A 23,383-nucleotide genomic window follows, 5' to 3' on the forward strand; every position below is an offset into this window, starting at 1 on the left:
CATTCGAATTGCAAATAAGTTGCCATTTTCGATTTTCATTAACTGTTTTTGAACATGTTTTAAACTACCTAGGTACATCCTAGGTACTATAATCATTTTTAACACGCTTTTAATTTTATGTCAAATCTATATTTAAAAAGAGAAAAAAAAAACTCTTATTCACTGCAAACATAAATTTTAGGAGTAAAGATGTCCGATTAAGCTAGAGTTGTGCATTCAAATCTAGCTTTAAGTAAATTTAAAAAAATAAAATGCAGTAAAATCTGGTAATATTGAAATGATCTGATGATGGAGTCAGGAGGTGGAAAATGGAATACTTCAACGGCAAAGAGCTTAACACGTAATTTTGTAAATGGGTTAACAATAACATATACTGTAATAGCCTCCATCGTAACATTTCTACTGCCCTCACTGACTTTAGAGGCTATTGCCAAACTTATTCATTACTCTGCATCGTCTTTGACACTGTTAATCTGACATTTACCGACAAATGTCGGACAACTGTTCCATCACAATTGGTGGAAACAAGCTTTGTAATTAATAAACAGCCAATTGGAGCTAGCCACAGAGTAAAAATTAAGGTGAACAACGAATAGAAATAGATTTATTCTACAAACCGACTTCTGCAAGCATGCTTATTTCAATTTGAAATCAATTTATTATTTTAGAGATCTACTGCGGCTTTCAGATTTCGATTGTTTCAGCGTTAAATAAATATAAACAAAAATTGTTGAAAGAAATCGATTTATGTGTTCCTGCGTTTAAAGTTTTATTAAGAGCAAGGTATGTATTATAAAAAATTTGTATAGTGCTAATATGTATTATTTATTAAAAAATAATAGTAATTGTAAAGAAATGCGTTTCGTTATTTTGTTAAAATAGTTTTTATTGAGAACTTCCGTCATCCGGCCTCTATAATTCATAATTTATTAAAGTAGGTACTGCGCCGGTTGGACTTCGGCTTATTTATTTAATTAGATTACGATTTGTTCGTGGCTGTTTATAACCAGTTCGGATTTATTACAGATGGCTCTATATAGAGTTATTTTAAAAAGCGCATTTATTGTGCTTGTCGTAACAACGTGTGCTAATGCCGAGGCAGAAAATGCAGACGATGGAATTACTGTTGAGGTTAGTAATTGTAGGTTTTTATTTGACCTACTTTTACATAGTTTTAGTATTAAATTTGATTTTCCGGACAACTGATGTTTCGAATTGCAACATATTAAAGAAAAAAATTCTCTGTTGAAATGTACATACCTAAATTAAAGGTTTTTTGAATATTTGAAATGTAAGTGCCCTTAAAATACAGAGCATGTTATAATCAGATAAGAATTATTTACAATATGATTATAAATTTAAGAATGGAATGGAATGTGTGATAAGCATAGAGAATGCAATTTTAGTTAAATGAGTTGGATATGAAGATATTCACCTAACTTCATTTTCTTTTATTATTTACAGTGGAATTTTAATTGAAAAAGTTTCTACATATGTACAGCTAATAGATAAAAACAACCATTTTATTCACCAATAAAATGGTTGATTGAGGTCACCACCTAGCCCTATTTACCTAGCCTTTTGATTATACAGTCCTGTTTTATTAACAGCCTGAATGATGTCAAGCCATTTAATGAAGTGGCTGTAATTTTCCTTGTCTGGGAAAGTTATGAATATTTTGTTCCATATTGTCACTTGCCTGTGAAATCAAACCACAGTATTATTCAACCAAGTAATTATGTTTTTTTTTTTTTTTTTTTTGTTAAACCTAACTTCTAAGTTCTTCTTTAGAACCTTCTACTAATTATAAAAAAACACAAAAATGGAAGTAGGTCCAGATGTTTGTGTGTGATGCAGTGACCATGGAAAATAGGGATTCATTTGAACAAAGATCCAACTAATATTATAAATGCGTAAGTTTGTGAGGATGAATGTATGTGTATGTTTGTTACTCTTTCAGGCAAAAACTACTGAACCGATTGCAATGAAATTTGGTACATAGATAGCTGGACAACTGGAATAAACAACAAATTTTTATCCTGATATTTATACAGATTTACGCGGGTGAAACCGGGGGGCGCAGCTAGTATGTTATAGATAAAGCTATTCTAAGTATCAGCAAAAAGTTCCATTAAATTTTTATCAACCACTTATAACAACACTGAATAGTTGAATCTACGACTTACAGGTATTAATATTACAGTATTTTAATTCCCACTGTAAACAAAATTGTCTATACATAGGTAGAAGAAGATGGATATCAGACACCAGAAATTGACCCCAAAAAAGTGTACTTGGCGGAACATTTTGACAATGAAGCAGCCTTCAAAAAGAGATGGGTGAAATCAGAAGCTAAGAAACAGGGTGTTGATGAGACCATTGCTAAATACGATGGACAGTGGGAGGTGAGTGTGATTTGTATCATTTTTGTTAATGTTAAACTATGTACATGGATTTTGTGATTAAACATTAATATTTGATCAAATTATATGTTTAAATTTGAGATAGGATAAAGGACTCCTCCTTAAAACTATATTTCCCATTCCTAATTCTTTACTATTTGCTCATTACTGCGCTGCTGCGTTCAAATATCATCGAATTTTTTTTTTCTTTCTCGAAATCTTAACATGTAATCTAATAACTTAAAATCATAGATCCCATAATATTCTATGCTGAGCTGAACCACGCAATGTGTCTATTTTGAAAATTATATATTTTTCCAATTGTTTAATTTCATTTCTACTTCAATCCAATCAATATGATGTAATAGAGCCAATCACCTTCCCTGAATAATGAACTATTAAACAAAACAAAAATATCAATTTAAACCAAACAAACTTAACTCATCCACTTCATAATATATGTATAGATGGTTATCATTAAATACAATTTCAGATTCAAGCTCCGTCCCGCCGTCTGCTCAAGGATGACTTGGGTCTCGTATTAACTACTGAGGCCAAGCATGCGGCCATCGCAACTCTATTGGACAGGCCGTTTGAGTTCAAAGACAAACCGTTTGTTGTACAGTATGAAGTCACTATGCAGGTATTGTATGGTTTAGATTTAGTTATAATGTTAAGATTAATATTTAGAATACTAAAATAAATTATGAGATATGTCATAAGATGTAAAATAACACGTTCCAATGACTTTCCATTATCCATTACGTTCATAAGAAGGCCTGGAAAAAAGATTTTTCAAGTCTTGGCACAATAGCATAGATATAACCGACCAACAATTCATTTTCTCTATTTATTTGTGTGTATTTATAATAAAAATAAATTTCGAAAAAGTTGCTTAAATAATTAAGCAAACATAAATTACTTCTGTATAATTTTGTTAGATCTGAGTAGTTCATTAGTCTATAATATTCAAAATAGGAACAATTTTTTTTAATTCTCAACTTTTGGAACTAACTTACGACTAACGACTTTTGGAATTAATCATGCATTCAGGGTCATTATTAATTAACTGGCTTTCGGTTTTAAACATTGCAAGATTGTAAATTGCGTAATTTCTAATTATTATGTGAGAAACACATTAACCTTACATGTGTGTATGTGTTTATTTTCAACTATGTGTTGTCATTGTTTTGTATTTTTTTTCTTTTCTGTTTATATACAATATATTATATAAAAGAGGTAAAGTTTGTGAATTTGTGAGTTTTTACCAATATATTTTTTTTATTGCGTTTTAGCCCGGGTCTTTCCGGGCGGAGCCGGAAGGAAGCCGCAAGCCGGTGGTATGGTTTTTAAACCGCTGACCACAAAAAGGTGTTCAACGATAAAAGTAAACTAAAACCAACTTCCTTCGCTTCATTTATAACGATTTTCCAAAACAAATAAACACCTTCAGACCGTGCCAAGATATGAAAAATTTATTTTTAAACAAATTTCCCTATGCAAGTCACAGTGTTCTTTCATCATACTATAATGCACCGTAAGCCCTCATTCATACGTTGGCGCGGCGCTAATTGACTTATCGGCTCTGAACATTCTAGAAAATATGTGAAATGGAAGATTCTTATTGCGTCTTACTTTGAAGTTTATACGATTTGAAAATTTAAAACAAGTGTATATTTGAATGATATCGATATATATATATATATATATATATATATATATATATATATATACTAGCAGTCCGCCGCGTGCTTTTTTCTCTCCACAAAGAAGGTTTCCTTGTACCACAACAAAAACAATAAAAAAAATTGACCGAATTGGTTGATCTCGTTCTCGCGTTGAGCTTTTTAAATTCACTGATTTTTTTCATTGTAAATCTATTCGTTCCTTTAAAAAAAGTAGGGCAAGACCCATTATATACCGGTGAAAATGCCATCAAAATACGTTAAGCCGATTAAACGATGGGCTGGAATTGTAATATATACAAAAAACACGCAATTTCTGAATCATAAATATAAACGAGTACAATGACGTTACCGTGTATTTATAAAGATACATTTCCGATCCTAATTTTGGATTCATGCCATGTTTATATTTCCACGTGATTTTATATTTATTAGATATATGTTTTACGAGATGACAGCGCATTTTAAAGACAAAAGATCATTACCCCTTGACAAATATAAATGGAAAAGATTGATTTAAAAAAAAAAAACAAATATTTATAATTCATTGTATTTTATTTCTGTGTGCGCTGATCAGGTGTAAATGCACCCATAAACAGTTGGTTAATAGTATTTTGTAATGAAAATACCATAAAACTAGGGTGTTCTTAGATTTTGTCCCACTCGTTAATATAACAAACTCAAATGTTTGTCTAGGTTGCTTCCAAAAACAATATGGGCGTGTTGCTTTCTATTTTATTTACTTGCAATTGCCGAGTACCATAATTAAGGTTGTGTTACACATACTTAATCATATAGGTTCTCAAGAAAAACTATTTAGGCCACACAGACATTTAGGAGACAACATATTTCTATCGCAGTTTTTTTTAATAATTAAGAAAATGTCCTTAAATGACATAGACGTTAAGCATGATCAAAAATGTGAGCCAAACGTATTTTCTACAGGAAGGTCAAAACTGCGGCGGTGCGTACATCAAGCTCCTATCCAAGGGGGTGAATACCAAGAACGACCTCAAACAGTTTCACGACCAGACCCCATACACCATCATGTTCGGGCCCGACAAGTGCGGGAACGATAATAAACTCCACTTCATCTTCAGACACAAGAATCCCAAGAATGGTACAATTGAGGAGAAACATGCGAAGAAACCCACGTGAGTTAGGGTTTAGTTTTGAATGGAATTTGCAATGGTTTTATATAATTCTGATAAACCATAGTATATCCGTTTTTCGACGTTTTCTATTGAGATTCAAAATTTAAGTTCAATTTAACATGCCTTTAATATAAAATCGATTGATTGGATCTGAATAAAATTTTGTCACAAAAATAGATTAAAGTCGGGATCTGCTGATGCTGATCTGATGCTGATCAGCATATATTTTTTAAGACCTAATAACCCAACTTTTTTTACTCGTCTTTCTCATTCCCTTTTATTTGTCATAAAACATACTTTTTTCATACATTTATGTTGACTTTATCCTATAAAACTAAAAATTATCAAGCATTTTAATGCTATAAAACTAAAAATTAGACTTTATCCTACCATAGTAGATAGTGCCAGCATTACTTTCCTTTTACATTCTAGAAAAAACGCTGTAATTATTTCATTGTGGCAGTTCTAATCAGGGTTATAAAAAAAACCACCTATCCTTGATAAGTCTACAATCTTTGAATTAAACCTGTCTATTAAAAGTGGGTTAAAATCAAGACCACCCCTAGAGGAGTCTGTTACATGAAATATACAGCATAGAAATGTAATAGAAAATGTTTTAATATAAAATGGATGACACGTGCAACTTAAAAACCCACAAATGTAACCACAAAATAACTTTTTATTTTATTATCATTTTTCAATACAGGCAGCGTCTAGACGACATATACAAAGACAAGGAACCCCATCTTTACACGTTAGTCGTTCGTCCGGACAACACATTCACAATCTATGTCGATGGCAAAGAGGCTAACGCTGGTTCACTGTTAGAGGACTTCACACCACCGGTGAACCCACCTGAAGAGATTGACGACCCTGATGATAAGAAACCGGAGGACTGGGATGAGCGGGAAAAGGTGTGTGTGACTAGGATAGTGTTCTAGACAAATTTAAGCCTTTTAATAGATTTTAAACATTGCTTTATTGTGATGTTCCGAACATAGCAAGCACATTCACAGGATGTCACCTACAGAAATAGTATAAAAGAGAAATCCTTTAAAAACCTATAATTTCCCAGTGTTACAAACTCAAAACACAAAATATATACATATTGGAATTCTGTCCCCCATTATCGTGTGTGCTTTTTAGTTAATTATACATGAATTTAGAATTAAAAAGAAAACACTACATATTATAGGTTAATTGCTTATTGCTGATCTAAATTAGAGGAAATTAAATAATTCTGGCTCATTGCAGATTGTAGACCCAACAGCGACCAAGCCAGAGGACTGGGATGAGGAAGCGCCAGCTCAAATTGTAGACCCCAATGCAGTCAAACCTGAGGGATGGCTGGATGATGAACCGGAGATGATACCTGGTGAGTTAATTGCTAGTGTGAGGTTTGAGTAAACTGGTCCAAAGCTTAGTTGGCCATTTAGTTGGTGACTGATGTAGTTGTTTGTGTACTATTATTCAAATTGGATTCACTGAAGGACAAAACTGTAATGTTTTCTTTTCGGCCTATAATTTTTTTAATTTTTATTGTAGGTCATACATCAGTTCTTTTTTAAATAACTGTTAAATAGATTTAAATACATAAACAAACATTGAAATGATTATAATTATGTTTTATGAATTCAAAATGATTGTACCGCTCCAGATGCAAATGAAATCTCAATCAATCAATGGCATCTGGAGCGGTACTTCCCCACCCAGGGACGTCGATGACCTTCTCCATAGAAAATATACGTTCACGTGTTATAATCTGTCCGTCCGTCCGTCCGCAGACCCGGAGGCGGTGAAGCCGTCGGACTGGGAGGACGAGATGGACGGCGAGTGGGAGGCGCCGCTGGTGGACAACCCGCGCTGCGCCGCCGCGCCCGGCTGCGGGCCCTGGGCCCCGCCGCTCGTGCCCAACCCCGCCTACAAGGTGCGCACGAGCACGCGCGCGCACGTACGCGCACGCACGCACACGCACGCACATGCACGCACATGAGCACACACTCGTACGCACATGTGCACACACACACACGCACGCACATGAGCACACACTCGTACGCACATTTGCACACACACACACGCACGCACATGAGCACACACACGTACGCACATGTACACACACACACACGCACGCACGCAATTGTGCACACGCACGCACATACACGCACGCACATACACGCACGCACGTACATGCATGTATACACGAACATAGTCGCACACACATACACGTCTGCACGCACTTATTTGTGACGCGCTGATATATGTAGCGGTGTGGGCGCCATGTGTGGGTGTGCGGTCGCTTGCCGCTTGTGGCCAACCAGAATTATAAAATTGATGTATATGTCACCGCGATTGTATAAATCATGTTACTTTATAATCAACTAGCGACCCACCCCGGCTTGGCGTAATTATGCTTATTATAATTATGTTTACAAACATTTCTCTTGAATCACTCCACTGTTAAATACAACTCGCATCAAAATCCGTTGCGTGGTTTTAAATATCTAAGTATACGCAGGGACAGACAGCGGGACTTGTGAACTGTCCACGATTGGTCTCTATTTGTTACATAACTCTATAACAAAAATACAAAATATTACTACTATACTACAAACTAATACAGATAGTTTCAACCCGCAATTACATTATCACACGTTTCAATAAAGTCTTGTTACATACATACATAATACATAAATTTCGAGGTGGATAACATGTGTATAATCTTCTACTGGGAATGATTGATATTCCCCTATAAAAGTAACCTATCTTAACTATATTCAGATACAAAAATCATATAACCGCTCCACTACGACGTGAAGGACAAACAAACAAACAAACTGATATCATCAACTAGCGGTAAGCCCCGGCTTAGCCCGTGTTACACATATGGCTTTCCTCAATAAATGCTATGTAATACTGATAGAATTTCTCAAATCGAACCCGTAGTTCCTGAGACTAGCGCGTTCAAACAAATAAACAAACTCTTCAACTTTATAATATCATAAAACGCACAGCCCAAACCACTCGACAGATCGGACATTTGGCAAGCAGATAAATGTAATGACGAAGGCATCCCGCTAATAAAGAATTTTGATAATTTGCCCCCCGAGGGGATAAAATAGGAGATGAAAGTTTGTACCGTGAAAATTTATTTCGACCGCGCGGGCGAAGCTGCGGACACACATCTAGTTAATAATATAGATTTAATACCTTTTACCCAACTCACAACAATAATGATGATGATGATGATGATGCTGATGCTGCGGCAGGGCGTGTGGCGCGCCCCGCTGGTGCCGAACCCGCAGTACCGCGGGCGGTGGGCGCCGCGCCGCGTGCCCAACCCGCACTACTTCCGCGACGACGCGCCCTACAAGATGACTGCCGTTGTGAGTATACGCTCCTGTGTCTGTATTCTACGCATATATTCATACTTATATTCGTTGCTTTTTCATAGAGGAAAGCTTGATTTTTTTTTTCTATGGGCCAAGAGGGAACCGTTTGGCAACGATCTCGTCTGGTTGTTGTTGTTAGCTGAGATGTGGCCTAGGACGTGCGCTTAATAAATTTCAATTTATCTGCACATGTGGATACCATTACCACTGCTCAAACGGTGAAGGAAAACATCGTGAGGAAACCGGCATGTCCAAGAATCAAAAGTTCGACGACATGTGACATCTGCCAACCCGTTCTTGGCCAGCGTGGTGGATTGTCGCCTGAACCCTCATAGGAGGCCTGTGTCCCAGCAGTGGGGACATATATGGGCTGGTGATGGTGATGATGATGTACAAAATAAACTCAACCTCATTTAAAAATGTTTTCGAAAACTTTTTTTTTAATCCCTTTTGAAATGTTTATCAAACTAATATGTATACTAATATTAGAACTAATAAAATTTCAGACGGCCGTCGGATTCGAACTGTGGTCCATGTCTCCCCAACTACTCTTCGACAATCTGATCATCACGGACGACGAAGCCGTTGCGGCGGAATGGGCCAAACAAACATACGCACTGAAGAGAGAAAGGATTACTAGTCAATCGGTGAGTGATTTATTCGTTACTGTATGATTAATTGAAATATATAAATTAATTTTTTAAGTAATATATATTTTTTTTTTAATAATTATGTAGGATTTTTTTTTTCAAGTCAAACCATCAGCAATTAATCTGATTAGTGATATATCCTTTTTTTTTAATCAAGTGACTGACTAAGAGAATAATAAAAATGGTTTCTCTAAATTGATATCTTCTATATAGGAAAATATTAATATTACAATTAGTCGTCATATTTCTGTTATCAAATAATATTAAATCTGATAAGAGAAAGTGTTTTAAGTAATATAGAAAACGTTTTAAAATTGATTCTCTTAAATATTCATACGATCTGGCAATCAAATAATCTTAAAGATTATAGTGACTTTGTAAACAACATCCGAATAAATCATGAAAGTAATAAAAAAATACCTTGAAAAAAATCATGTTATAAATCGGTCAGAAAACGCTATGGGGCCGCATCCTAGCGGCCACCAAGTACAAGCCGGGCTACTGGGTCATGTACGCCATATACTGCGCGGTGCCCATCACACTCTACGTCGTCTACTTGCTGGGCCGCTCCAGGGAGGTGCGACACCTGCTGGCACCTACGCTAGACTCGGCTAGAATGTTCTCGAATGTGTACCATGCGATCCAACTGAGAATAGGATCGACTTAGCGCCATCTTGCTAGCGGCTATAAATTTACACCGATTGATATAATAATTTATGTTGAGCAATAATGTTTGTACTTAAATTTTATATAAAAGTCGGACAAAGTAGAGCGTTATTGATTGAGCAAAAATATTTTGCATGTTTTAAAAAAAATCTAATTTTTCTGATGATTTTAATATAGAAAGGTCATTAAAGCTTCTATTCTTAGTTGGATCTTATACATTGGGTTGAGTTATTACTGAGACATAGGCGGAGGTGGCTCGAATGTGTAGATATTTTATTTACGTACAAGTAGGCTAGAATTTGTGCTATTTTGGGACATTGTATATTTAAAATGTATTATAAATTGTACCCACAACCACCGTATACATACCTGTCACTACCCAGTACCGACATTTATATTAATGTTACGCTAATCATACATTTACTATTTATTTTCATCATACATACTATTCATTTATTTACTATTTACATTGCATATTATATATTTCCCATATATATGTAGATATACTAGCCGTTCGCCTCCGTTTCACTGGTATATATAGCCTATGTACACTTAGTGTAATTCAACTTTCTAATGGTGAAAGAATTTTTGAAATCGATCCAGCCGTTCACCCGTGATGGTGTGACCAAGGGAAATAGGGATCCATTTTTATATAGATACTATCTGACTCGGCAAACGCTGTGCTGCCCTACTCTTATCATTTAGGGTTATGAGAAATAGAAGTTGGCCGATTCTCAGACATACCCGATATGCACACAAAATGTCATAAGAATCAAAAGGTCCAACCGTTTCGGAGGAGTATGGTAACTAACATTGTGACACGAGCATTTTATATATGTAGAGCTATAGATTAAGCTAGCTAATAAACCCATCTAGAGCTACATCGTGTGGTAGTCACCCAGCTAGAGTTATTTCTAGGAGTCGGTGGTGGAGCGAGCCCTGAAGTTCGCCGGCGAGAACCCCTGGGTGTACGCCGCGCTCATCGTAGGCTCGTTCCTGGTCGTCGGGGTCACTGCCTACATGTGCTGCGGACCTAGGACGGTGAGTGGGGTCACACTAGATGGGACCTTGACTGATGGGTTGGTGAGTCTGGTTCAGTTCCAGCGGTTGGGATCGACAGCTGGAAACTGGTGGTGGTTGGGATGGTGGTTGAGATCGTGAGCTGGTGGAAACTGGTTCAAAGTCTAAAAGTAATTTATTCAACTAGACTCCTTCCTTGGTTTGTATAATTCGTGAGATTGGATAGCTGGAGGAAGCTGGTAAACTGAAAGTCTTAACATTTATTTATTGAATTTTACTTTTTTAAGAAACGCTTTGAATTCGTGATTGTAAAGATTTAGTGTGCGTAGATTAATATACATTTTATTTTATCCGCATTAAAAAAAAGAATGTTCGGCAATTTATGTTTGCAAATATTCACCATTTGACACCGTTTCGGAAAGCAGTTTTTACATAGAAAAGCCGACGGAAAGAATTGTAGTTTGTGGTTGCTCTTTTCAAGTCATGTAAATTTTACAAATTTATTTTTCATCACATAACCTGTTTAAGTCTATTTACGCACGTGGTGATGCGTGAAAAAGTGCCCTAAAGGTGATCTATAACTGTCTAGATATTACACGCAGTTATATCCGTATGGTAAATGAGTATAAAGTGGCCCAAAAACAAAAAAAAATAATAATAATAATAAAATTAATCACTGGACACAGAGGTCCCGGTTGCCAACTTATGTATCAAATTTGATAACATTTTTAATATTTGGAACCACAATTTATCTCGATATCGAAGCGTTACTTAATTTTTTTAGGTCTTTAGACAAAAGAGAATAAATAAATAAATTAATTAATTTAAAAGTAGAAGCATCCTTCTTCTTTTTGTTTTAAACTGTATGTATTTGAGTAGATAGGAACGAGTGAAGAAAAGAAGTTGTATTAATATACTATATACATAATTGCAGCAAGACGCAGACGCGGAAATAAAAAAGACCGACGCGGTGGTGGAGGACGACCCTCACGCGGAAGGAGAGAAAGATGCGGAGGGAGAGGGTGATGGGGAGGTAGAGGAGGAGGAGCCGGAACCAAAGGAGAAGGCCGGGAAGGCCGACTTGGAGGGACCCGTGGAGGAGGAAGTCGCTGAGGTAATTATGAATAAATTTCACGGTCATGAAAAAACGGTGATGAAAATGTAAAGGGCATTGTTCTACGTCCTTATTTTTAATTATTTTATTAATCTCGGGAACTATTCGACCTATTAAAATTTTTACCACGATTTCGCCGAGTGCTCAGGCTATATAATATTATGTAGCAAGGGTGAATCCGGGTTGGACGGCTACTTACGGATGAAATTCTGAATATTTGTATCTTAAACAGTATCGCTAAAGTTGACATTATATTTAATTTCTAGTCGGCTGGCGGCGGGGACGGGCACAGGAAGAGGAAACCACGTAAGGAGTAAACCAACTGACTGCTGTCGTTTGTTGATCAACATGTCGGAAATATCATCAAAAAATTGTTGGAACAAATAGAAAATGAATCTAAATTAAAAAAAAGTAAATGTCTCAAAAAATTGGTATTCAAATGATACGTTAGGTAGATGCGTCAAACTCATAGATAATGATAATATAGAGTCAAGTCAAGTCGAAAGAATTTCACTTACATTTCAACGAATCAAACTAAATAGGAAATTTCTATGTCATATTTAATGCTCCTATATAAAATATTTTTGATGTCATTCTATTAACAAACGATGCGATTTTAATGTTTAGGTAGCAAACGTGTGAACCAAAATGGCGAATTAAAAAACCAATCGCGCCGTCTCCCTCAAACATGTTAACGTGCATGCGTTAAAGCGAGATGGCATGATGTTAGTTTAAAATTTTAGTTCAAACGCAATATAATTTTTTCCTTATCGAGGGAGTGGATACTTTGCTTAGGTATTTAAGCTTTTTGGTAGACTGTATTTAGTGATATTTATTATTTATATACTTGCAATATTATATTAAATAGTTTTCTTGTGGATTTATGGTATGGCAAGCAATTCCATTAACTAAAATAATTTAATTATATTAATTTATATATGTTTAAAATATATAACTACTGTGCAACAACATTAAGTATTATAAATATTCCAATAAAATCCATTTTATTTACTATTTCTCATGTCTACCAAAGAAATACTAAAATCCTTTTGAACACGGTAGGCGACAGATAGAGGTGGTATTTAAATCAAATCAAGAAAATTACAATAAATAGGAACGGAATACTTACATGGTCTCGTAAACATTTTAATTTTAAGCAGATCGGTAAAACATAATAATAGTCTAAAAGGGTAATTCATTTAACTGTATCTTTAACAAAACTATAGTTTATTTTCAATAACCATCCACCCACCTCTATAGTTATATCATAATAATTCCAGGGTTGTAAAATAATTAACATTTCAAAATTCCAGTATTTTCCTTAAGTTAACTTGCCTCGAAATAAAATTTTATATATAACACCTCCAAAACTTAGCGGAGACCATTTTACATACTACATCATATGTAATTATATCCTTTGACTTCTCCATACGAGTAAAGTATTCATTGATATTTTATGTGTGTGTTCAAGTAGATTTAATTTTTAAATGTTGCTAGTAAAAATAAATTGATATATAATACAATAGTTTGAACAGTTGCTGATTTGACATTTAAGCTTTTATTAAAAGGTCTGCGTCAGTCGCTCGCCGGCCGTTGTGGGGTTAACAGGTCGGTAAAAATAGTAACTGTTTAAACTATATTTCTACCATAATATTTTCTCCATACCGTCTTGATATATTTCATAGCTTAATATATAATTATTATTGTTAATTTATTTTCTTCTGTCATAGCATTTATTGCTTTTAAGTACAGCATGTACATCAGTATATAATATAGTTAATATCATAGGTGAATGTATATTTGCTATGTCTAAAGCTGAGGTAAGCGAAAACGCGGTTGTATGTGAAGTATTTGTTTGATTTAAACTAAATATTGTCTATGTTTTGTTATTCATTGCATTTCCCAAAGAAAGAAAATAAGATTGTTCAAATTCGTACAAATATGTGTTTTTTTTCATCCTTAATGTCTTTTGTTCGTTACTGACTTTCCAAAAATATAAAATGATTTCTTTATTCTTAATGACATTTAGCATTTATTTCAGTTTTAAACTATGTACGAATTTGATCGGCCTGATTTTTATATGATAATTGTAATAATTTGATATCATTCTGTTTTCATGATATATATATAAAGAGAATTCTATAGCCAAGAAACAAAACAAAATATTTGTATTCAGCTATGTATGTACTGTGTGATAGGTACGAGTTTATGGACTGTAATTTACATTAATAAATAAATAATTTATAATTGCGTGTTTTATTTGTCTTTTATTTCCTTATTGACTGACCCATTTGAATTTGAGGAAGTGGTTATATATTACCTTTAAATATCTATGCATATATAAAATTAATAATGTCCTGTCTATTGATTGAAAACACAACCTAGATAATATTAAAAAATTGAAATATTTTAAAAATTATGATTTTTAAAAATCTTGTGCAACATTTTTTTTTATTATCTATTTCACATCTACATGTTTGACAATATTCACTTCATCTAAAGAACTCAATAGATCCTAAAGCCAAATTGCCCCAAATTTAGAAATTGTCATTGTCAAGGAAATATGTACCCAAACCGAGAGTGAATAAAACTCATTATTGAACAGTTGATTTACATGACTACAAAATAGATACGACATAAATCACAAATATATGAGCAACTAAATAAACAAAAAACGTGTTTCAAATCTGTTTGCATAAAATTTTTCTACGTGTATAGGATATAGCTAGGATATAGCCGAGTACATCCCGTGATATAAATCGACCTGAATCTAGGGTCAAAGAATAAAAAAAAGATGTACCACTTACATCGTTGTGTTTCTTGACCCTATTGTTCATAACTGAATAAACTGAGATTTTTTTTAATAACCGTCTAGAGCTAATTATCAAAATTCACAAACGTTTCGCACGTGACTTCGCTCGATTGAAATTTCAAAGTGGCTGATCATGCATAAAAATTATATATAGACAAATTTAAAGAATACATATGGGTAAAAAAAGAAGTTTTATGGAATGTTACTCGTAGTCGTAGGCTAATAACTTTACAACAATGCATTAACTATACCAATGATTATCCAAGTGTATCGTTTCTAAATAAAAAAAAAATAGTTGAATAAATTAAAGAAATACCTTATGATAAAATACATTCATGTTTGACAAAACATGTAAGTACTGATACTTTCGATAAATTTGAGTCCTTGTAGAAATTACTAAAAATAAATATCTAGGTTCCTTAAAACGTCAATTGCTTTTTTTTTAGTTTCTTGCTATATAATATTGTTTCGAATTATATTGATTGCCTAGAAGAGATCACTTGTTCATCCCTTACATATACTTTCTATATTAAGCGTCAAATGCATTTTACTTCACAGCGGTTCTGTACTGATATCCCTTGTCCCGATATCGTTGACCAACGGTTTTTGATAATTCGTTGAGAGGTCACATAATCACTATAACGTAGATCGCGGAGCGAGAATGTTGTGTGCTTTACTGTGTGTTTTGTTGTGCTTGAGTGTGAGTGAGTGTCGGCCTAATATTGTTTTCATTCTAGCTGATGATTTCGTAAGTACTTAGTATTAAAATTAATATTTTTTAATTTGTGTGAAATATTTTTGAGTGCGTAAATTTTAGAATTTTCAGTTGGATAAAAATTTAGATTTACAAAAAAAAATATTCGTAGGTACCTTCTCATTTATCTGTTACGACACAAAAAAAAATGAGCCTCAGTTAGAATTTACGACATTTATTAATAACACATTGCATATCTGTTATTAACATTAATTAAGACCACATACATTTTGTAACATGTTGTTACATTCACTTATTTAGATTTTAGATTTAATTTAGCTTTGTAGGTTATAAAAAACGTATATTTCAAATGTTAACTGTCCACTTTTACTGCTTTACGAATCCACATTTTACAAAGTTCTCAAATTAAATGAAATAAAATAACTTTTTAAGTTTTTCTTTCTGCCAGTATTGTAGGAATCAAAAACCGATGACATAAATCATTACAATTCATTACTACGATCATTCCAGTACGAATAGTATTTTGTTTGATTTATCTATAATAAATGTAAATACATACTAACATTTAAGCCACTTAGTCCGACGCCACTAGATCTAGTATAGCAATAAATATTACGCGCGATTATTGTTTTTGTTTTTTTGTTGACTGACAGATTTAATCCCACAAAAATAACCAACATTACAATGTATACCTTAGCTAACTATACTACTTACTTATAACCAAAACTTAAACTCGTATTAGGTATTATGTAAATAGGTTTCTTGTATTTATTCTGCACAGCTAATTATTATCAAGAGAAATGTATCAATCTAACAACACAAGCATCATTATATATGATTTACCGGTTAAGACAAATTAAACCCTATATTTAGCAAACAAAATCTATTAAAACATAGGTGAAAAATATAATATGTTGGCAAAAATAAACTATACTACTATAAGTACCACTATGTAAATTTACAATAAAAATGTAAACCATATCCCTGCAAGGTCTGTACATTTATGATCTTCCTGTATGTAGGCGGTAGACGCTGTTAGATTCTTAAGCAAATATTTAGGTCGAAATAACGGCATACGTCGTAGACACTTGGATTATAAAGTGTCAACATAATATAAACAATCGCTGTATGAACGAAAAACAAAAATTTATATTACTTAGTATAGTATTATGTTATCTGTACAATAATACAATAATATAAGGAGAAAACCTATCAAGCTACTCTTAAATCAATATCAAAACTATAAATTTAAAATTTTGATATAATACCTATTTAGTTAACACTGGATGTTTTAAGTTACCTTGTTGCAATGATACCTAATCTTGTTTTATTTGCAAAAACACAATTGAGTAACATCACGCAATATTTATGGAGTAAATGGTACCTACCTTTTTATTTACATTATTGTTACAATCAAAGAGTAAATGATGGGGCTTATCGTAATTCACATTATAGGCAGGTATATGATAATTATTGCACCAATATTTTACAAATAACAATCAATATGCTTTAACGTAGCCTGCTTGTTATGTACCTATTTACGATTTATTAAAATAAACCTAACTTTAAATTCTAACAGCGATTGTCTTAAATATAATGGAATATTTCAGGGTTGGAATGACGTAGGTTTCCATGGCTCGAACGAGATACCGACTCCGAACATCGACGCCCTGTTTGCGTCTGGGCTCTCTCTGCACAACTACTATGTTACACCGATCTGCACACCCTCTAGAGCTGCTCTAATGACGGGAAAATATCCTATCCATACTGGTAATTGCCGAAATCAATTGAACAACAAGTGGTTACTGATGAAGTGACCCTAAACGTGTAAAGCTGTTATATATATCTAACTAGACTTTTATTATAATCTCGATATTTAGCACAGTTCAGAAAGGTCCCTCCCACTATTACCCCTCCAGATTCTAAAATGGTACCAAATCACAACAATTGGTTGAAAACCCACGGTAACTTCGTGGAGTAAAAAAATAAAAAGAAACAGTCGAATTAAGAACCATCTTTTTTTCGCGCGTTCTTTTAAGTGAATGGTATATAATAAGGGAATGGGTACTCAATTTTTAAATAAATATTAGCGGTAGGTATCATATTATATTGACACGGGTAAGATGGGGTTTCGAGGCAGATTCAAAATACAACTGTACATCAATGATTTAACAGAATAGCGTCAAAGATACAGAATATTCACTTGATTGAAAATAAACAACGTGTTAAGATGTACGAATATATTAAATACTTAGCTACTTATAATTAGTTGGCACTTGAAGCAAACGCAACCACTGGGCCAAGTTTTTGTAAAGAACCTTCGTCGCAGTCTACTTCGTCACACAAATTTGTCATGGTCACATCTTATTTCTACGTTATTCAACAAATTAGTTGACCTTTATGAATAGACAATACAACATACTTTGAGACAAAATGCTAATCGGTACTTATTTTGTTTAATTATCTATTGATCGCGACGACTCGTATGATGAAATCACATAAATATATGAATATAAATTATTGTATTTAGCTAAAGGTGGGTCACTTATTTTGCAAGTTTACCACCGGTCAACTTCTTCTCGGAATTGGTATGAAGCGACATTAACTCTAATATATATTCTACATCATTACTCAGAGAAAGTAGCGCTCATTTCCCGCTTTTATATCAGAATAGTGACATGTGAAATGATACGTATGTATGCAATTACTTCCAGTGGTATAATAAGATTCAATAATTGTTTTCGAATTCCTACATAATACTATTGAAATTACCACTGCTACGTACCTAATTACTTTAAAATGGACTCAGGCACTATGACTTATTCCGCCCTTGAAAATATATTTTATTTTAGGATTACTGTCTACTTTTGTGTCTAAACTTCATCCTAATTTATCTTGCATCATCATTATACAACTGTAAAACAATTTAATATTACGATTTTATAGGAAAAAAAATTTATAAGTATTTTCCATGCTATATTATATTTTACAGGAATGCAACATGGAGTTATCTATGGTATGGAGCCTCGGGGTCTTCCGCTTTCAGAGACAATACTTCCTCAGCACTTAAGGACTTTGGGTTACAAAAACCACTTGGTTGGCAAATGGCATCTTGGTAGTTACAAGAGGGAATATTTACCGTTGAATAGAGGGTGCGTAAAATCACATATGACGATAACCATTCATCCAAGTTATTAGTTTATTATTACTGACTCTTCATTTGCTCGATCTAGCTTTTAGCAAATTGGTGATTAGGGTATGTTAATTATTAGGCAGAAACGCTCGTGAGTTTACAAGGAAGCGGTCACATAAAAAAAATCTTATGTTTTATTACAGTTTTGACAGTCACCTAGGTTTCTGGACTGGAAAAATAGACATGTATGATCACACTAATGAGGAGAAAGGAGTTTGGGGATTCGATTTTAGACGAGGTAAATTTTATTTGGTAGTATACGATTTTATCAAATATGCGCAGGCGCATAAAATTTACGGTTTTCTTCAATACTGACTTATTTTTCTTTAATTTACATTTACCCACATTTCTTAATTATACATTTGGCTTTTTTTATTTTAGGTTTTGCAGTAGCTCATGATTTGTTTGGCAAATACGCAACTGACATTTATACAAATGAGGCACTAAGGGTTCGTATCATAGAAGAATGATAATGTTTAATTTAAATATTAGATGAGATGTTTAATATATATAAGTTAAACATTAGAATGGATACCGCAGGATTTCATCAATATTTGTGTTTAATTGTTTATTTTATTTCATTATAATGTCGTTAGAAAGAAAATAAACCTTCAAAATTTTTAATTTGTCAGATTATAGCAAATCATAACAAGGATGAACCATTATTCCTAATGATAGCTCACTCGGCTGTGCACACTGGTAACCCGTACGAACCCATCCGAGCTCCCGAGGGACTAATAGCGAACTTCAGCTACATAGAAGACCCGCAGAGGAGAAAATATGCAGGTATTACGACTACGTAAAGTCGGGGATCTCTATCTCTTAAAAAAGCAGTGGTAGCTCATTGGTGAGGACCTCGGACTCATAGTCGATAAGTCGAGGGTCGAGATCAGGCGAGCGTGCAGGAAATAAGTCGATTTTTCAATTTATCTATGCATTTGGATTACACCACACATCATCATTGCTCGAAACGGTGAAGGAAAACGTCTCGAGGAAACCGGTAAGTCCGAAAATTAAAATGGTCGACAACACGTGATTTATACCAATCTGAACTTGGCCAGCGCGGTGGATTATGGCCTGAAGCACCTGAGTCCTCATAGGAAGTCTGTGTCCCGGTAGTGACACATGTATGAACATATATGGGCCGATGATGATGACAGCCAGAGATCTCTATATAAATACTTGATACTATGCTTAACATATAAACAATTAAACATCACCAAGTGCCTCTTTGTAATTTAACGCAATGTGTTATTTATATTAGACTAAATTGCCTTAAATTAACGTGGGTCATAGAGAGGAAAGCCAAAATCATATAATATGGCTACAAAAATTAATAAAAGTAATTAAGACCTTGTTCTTCATGTATGAAATTTATTACATATGTATTGAAATTTAAAGTTTTCCCATTCCAGCTGTGGTTTCAAAGCTTGACGAGTCCGTTGGAAGAGTAGTCCAATCGCTACAAGCTCACGGGATGCTCAATGACAGTATTATTGTGTTCAGTACAGACAATGGAGGACCAGCCGCTGGCTTCAACTCTAACGCGGCTTCGAACTACCCGTTAAGAGGTGTATGTTTGATAATCCATACTAAGATTACAAATAATTAAAAGGAAATGGAAAATGCGACCATACGTAAACGTATATCTTATCCCAATTTTTTAATGAGGCTACATTACCACAAATAAGTATATATTCAATATAATAACTTAATTTTTCAATTCTTCTTATAATCTCAAATGTGTTTTTATTCTGATTCAAAATTTCAATACCCAAGTATGTATCAAAAAGTTTGTTGAGTCATTTATGACGATGACATTAACCAAAATTTAAGATCCATATGGGCACATGTCCAAATAGTTAATGTTACATTTAAATGTACAAATAGTCCACATGTTTGTACATTTTTTTCTTATTAGTCTGTTGTTGTAGGTGAAAAATACCCTCTGGGAGGGCGGAGTACGCGGCGCGGGAGTATTATGGAGTCCATTGCTTAGCGCGATACCGCGTGTTGCCTCGCAACCATTGCATATATCGGACTGGCTGCCCACACTGTTCAGTGCTGCTGGTGGAAACGTTAGGTAGTAATAACGTTTATTTGAGCATAACAGTTTTATAACACTTGCACTTTATTTCGATTCCCAAATTCAACAGTCTGTGCCTTGGGATCCCCTAGATTTTGACTGGGAACTTTTTACCTGTTAGGATAGTACAAAATCATTTTCTGATTACGTCTAAATTAATTTATAAACATACAGGTATTTATTATATTTTTTTTATATGGTTTACCGGGTTTGTTTAAGTCCTTGACATAAAATGTTCATAGGGTACTGGAAGAACATTAATTTTAAAATACCTGGTTTCTAGTTCCTTAGGTGCAATAGATGGCGTGGACCAATGGCTGGCATTATCCAAGGATATGAAATCAGAGCGAACCTCAATACTACATAATATAGACGACAAATTTGGCAGTGCGTCTATCACAGTCGATCAATGGAAATTGCATAAAGGTAAAAACAACATAATAGACTATTGTTTTCAATTTTCTCATATTCATTACATGAGAAACCGAAAGTATGGAACGTTATAGCGTGCTTAGTACCTGTGATGATAAATACAAAAGTCGTTTCCACTTAAATTTATGAACCGAGCATTTACGAAAGCTTGAATTTTTTGTTTGCAGTCGTTACTGCTGAAGCGATATTTAAACTCTGGCTTTTTTCTATGTCCGACAAAAATATCGTAACCATCACATTCATCACGTCGTTGATTACAACTAGCTATTTATTTCGAAGTTTTTAGAAGTCGACTCCACGTAATATGTAGGCTTATGACTACTTATTATCGTTTATTATACTAGCTGCACCCGGCAAACGCTGTTCTGCATTACTCTTATCATTTAGGGGTATGAAAAATAGATGTTGGCCGATTCTCATAGATACCGGATAAGCACAAAAAATTTCATCAAAATCGGTCAAGCCGTTTCGGAGGAGTATGGCAATGAAAACTGTGACAAGAGAATTTTACATATTAGATATTTATTTAATATTCTTAATCAGTACACAATACGACTTGATTTTCCTTATCATATTGAAAGGAAATTAAAGAAGTTAACTGCTACGATATCATGTTTTATTTTGAAGTTTTCTATTTCCAAAATAAAAAGAAGCTGAAGCCCTACCTTCTTTCCTTTGCATATCGTCCGTTTTTAGACTACCTTGCATGGCGTGTATAAATATTATATTGTTTCAATTATCTTATTTTAGGCACCACATACAACGGAGCTTGGGACTACTGGTACGGACCGAGTGGTCGTAATGGCAGCTATAACGTCGAATTAGTTTTTGATGGTTTCGCTGGTCGAGCCATAGCTCAGCTGGGCCTGATGCCTAACAAGGAGAAAATTGCGGAATTGAGGTAGGAAACAAGATCTCACGTATTACTCACATATTATATTAACCAATACAATAAAATATAATATTTTAATAACAAATTTACTAACGTAGTAAGCAGTTTTACGAAAAGCTGAAATTAATTATACTCATGGTTATCGTCGATAAATAACTGTTTGTTTAAAATATTACAAACTATAGTATCCTAAAACTGCCAACTTTGTCCGCAATGAATGCGATTTGATGGCGCTTTTTTAATCCAATAGTTATATAATTTTGTCACCAACACTGTACTTTCAATAAATCATTTTAATTAGGCAAGCCTCAACTGTGATATGTAAACCGATTGAGCCCATCCCCTGCAAGCCGCTAGAAGCCCCTTGCCTCTTCAACATTGTAGAGGATCCGTGTGAAATAAGAAACCTCGCCGACATGTAAGTTCGTGTTTCTCATATATAGTACAAAAAACATCCTGCTATTTACTCAATTCGTATACCAATACTAATATTTTTACGTTTTGATCGATTTTTCTGAATAAACGGACGACTGAACTGGTAACGAATGAGTTAGTACTAGGCCCTGGCCCGTAATATAAGTTGAATTGAAACCCATTTCAGGCACCAGCTCTCATCTTTGTAACTCGTTAAACCCATAAATGTATTATGTTTATATTACATTATTATATATACGTGTATATAGCATATTTTTTTACAGCGAAATCGACACTTTACATCGCGTTCTCGGCGAATTGGATGCTTACAACAGAACAGCGGTTCCACCGAACAACGCACCGATCGACTCGCACGGCAACCCTCGGCTTTGGAGTCATGTTTTCACAAACTTCGGAGATTATAGCCGTGTTCATGTTTGTTAATTATTCGTTAAACCGACTGATATTGAAGATCAAAGAAACTGCGCAAGTATTGAATTAAGTTTATTTTAGTATGGTTACAATTGGTGGATAAAACACCCACTCTTGTCAATGCAAAAAAAAAGAGTAATTTATAACTGATTGTGAAGGAGTATGAGTTGTTAGAAATTGTGTGATTCTTTTGTTAAAAGCGACTTTTAAGAATTAATTCCAGTTGATTCTGAGTATGTATGTATCAAAAGAATAAAAAAAGGAAATAGTCCATTGTTTTCAGAAAATAATTCATAGTACATATTATGTCATATTGTTAATAATTTA

The 23,383-nt window shown here is 34.1% G+C and overlaps 2 protein-coding genes across 4 annotated transcripts; both read left to right on the top strand.

The window, feature by feature from the left end:
* The first annotated feature begins 595 nt into the window (after positions 1-595).
* Positions 596-14,327, top strand: LOC119833256 (calnexin). 3 transcript variants are annotated; one of them, XM_038357218.1, is made up of 13 exons: positions 596-783; positions 1,027-1,131; positions 2,244-2,405; positions 2,896-3,045; positions 5,033-5,241; positions 5,948-6,155; positions 6,496-6,616; positions 7,026-7,168; positions 8,508-8,624; positions 9,137-9,277; positions 9,732-9,857; positions 11,901-12,080; positions 12,347-14,327. In XM_038357218.1, the coding sequence occupies exons 2-13, from the start codon at positions 1,027-1,029 to the stop codon at positions 12,395-12,397; spliced, it is 1,713 nt and encodes a 570-aa protein (XP_038213146.1). In that variant the 5' UTR covers positions 596-783; the 3' UTR covers positions 12,398-14,327. The 3 variants fall into 3 exon arrangements, with proteins under 3 accessions (XP_038213146.1, XP_038213148.1, XP_038213147.1); XM_038357220.1 differs by lacking the exon at positions 9,732-9,857 and adding an exon at positions 10,865-10,987; XM_038357219.1 differs by having other exon boundaries at positions 596-778; positions 1,025-1,131.
* Positions 14,328-15,522: 1,195 nt separating this feature from the next.
* On the top strand, positions 15,523-23,328 carry LOC119833604 (arylsulfatase I). Its single transcript, XM_038357693.1, has 12 exons — positions 15,523-15,640; positions 17,218-17,377; positions 18,600-18,759; positions 18,944-19,038; positions 19,182-19,249; positions 19,433-19,586; positions 20,216-20,373; positions 20,735-20,883; positions 21,170-21,312; positions 22,069-22,219; positions 22,512-22,628; positions 22,909-23,328. The coding sequence occupies exons 1-12, from the start codon at positions 15,554-15,556 to the stop codon at positions 23,066-23,068; spliced, it is 1,602 nt and encodes a 533-aa protein (XP_038213621.1). The 5' UTR covers positions 15,523-15,553; the 3' UTR covers positions 23,069-23,328.
* The last annotated feature ends 55 nt before the right edge of the window (positions 23,329-23,383 follow it).

The sequence above is a fragment of the Zerene cesonia genome, chromosome 17 (assembly GCF_012273895.1).
Source record: "Zerene cesonia ecotype Mississippi chromosome 17, Zerene_cesonia_1.1, whole genome shotgun sequence".
In the NCBI taxonomy this organism is placed as follows: domain Eukaryota; kingdom Metazoa; phylum Arthropoda; class Insecta; order Lepidoptera; family Pieridae; genus Zerene; species Zerene cesonia.

What these genes read in the sequence shown, in the direction of transcription:
- LOC119833256 (XM_038357218.1), top strand. Translation starts at nt 1,027, where the DNA reads ATGGCTCTATATAGAGTTATTTTAAAAAGCGCATTTATTGTGCTTGTC. An exon ending in ACGATGGAATTACTGTTGAG is followed by an intron (nt 1,132 to 2,243) that starts GTTAGTAATTGT and finishes GTCTATACATAG; the next exon opens with GTAGAAGAAGATGGATATCA. An exon ending in TGCCCAACCCCGCCTACAAG is followed by an intron (nt 7,169 to 8,507) that starts GTGCGCACGAGC and finishes ATGCTGCGGCAG; the next exon opens with GGCGTGTGGCGCGCCCCGCT.
- LOC119833604 (XM_038357693.1), top strand. Translation starts at nt 15,554, where the DNA reads ATGTTGTGTGCTTTACTGTGTGTTTTGTTGTGCTTGAGTGTGAGTGAG. An exon ending in ATACAAATGAGGCACTAAGG is followed by an intron (nt 19,250 to 19,432) that starts GTTCGTATCATA and finishes TTAATTTGTCAG; the next exon opens with ATTATAGCAAATCATAACAA. An exon ending in ATAAGAAACCTCGCCGACAT is followed by an intron (nt 22,629 to 22,908) that starts GTAAGTTCGTGT and finishes ATTTTTTTACAG; the next exon opens with CGAAATCGACACTTTACATC.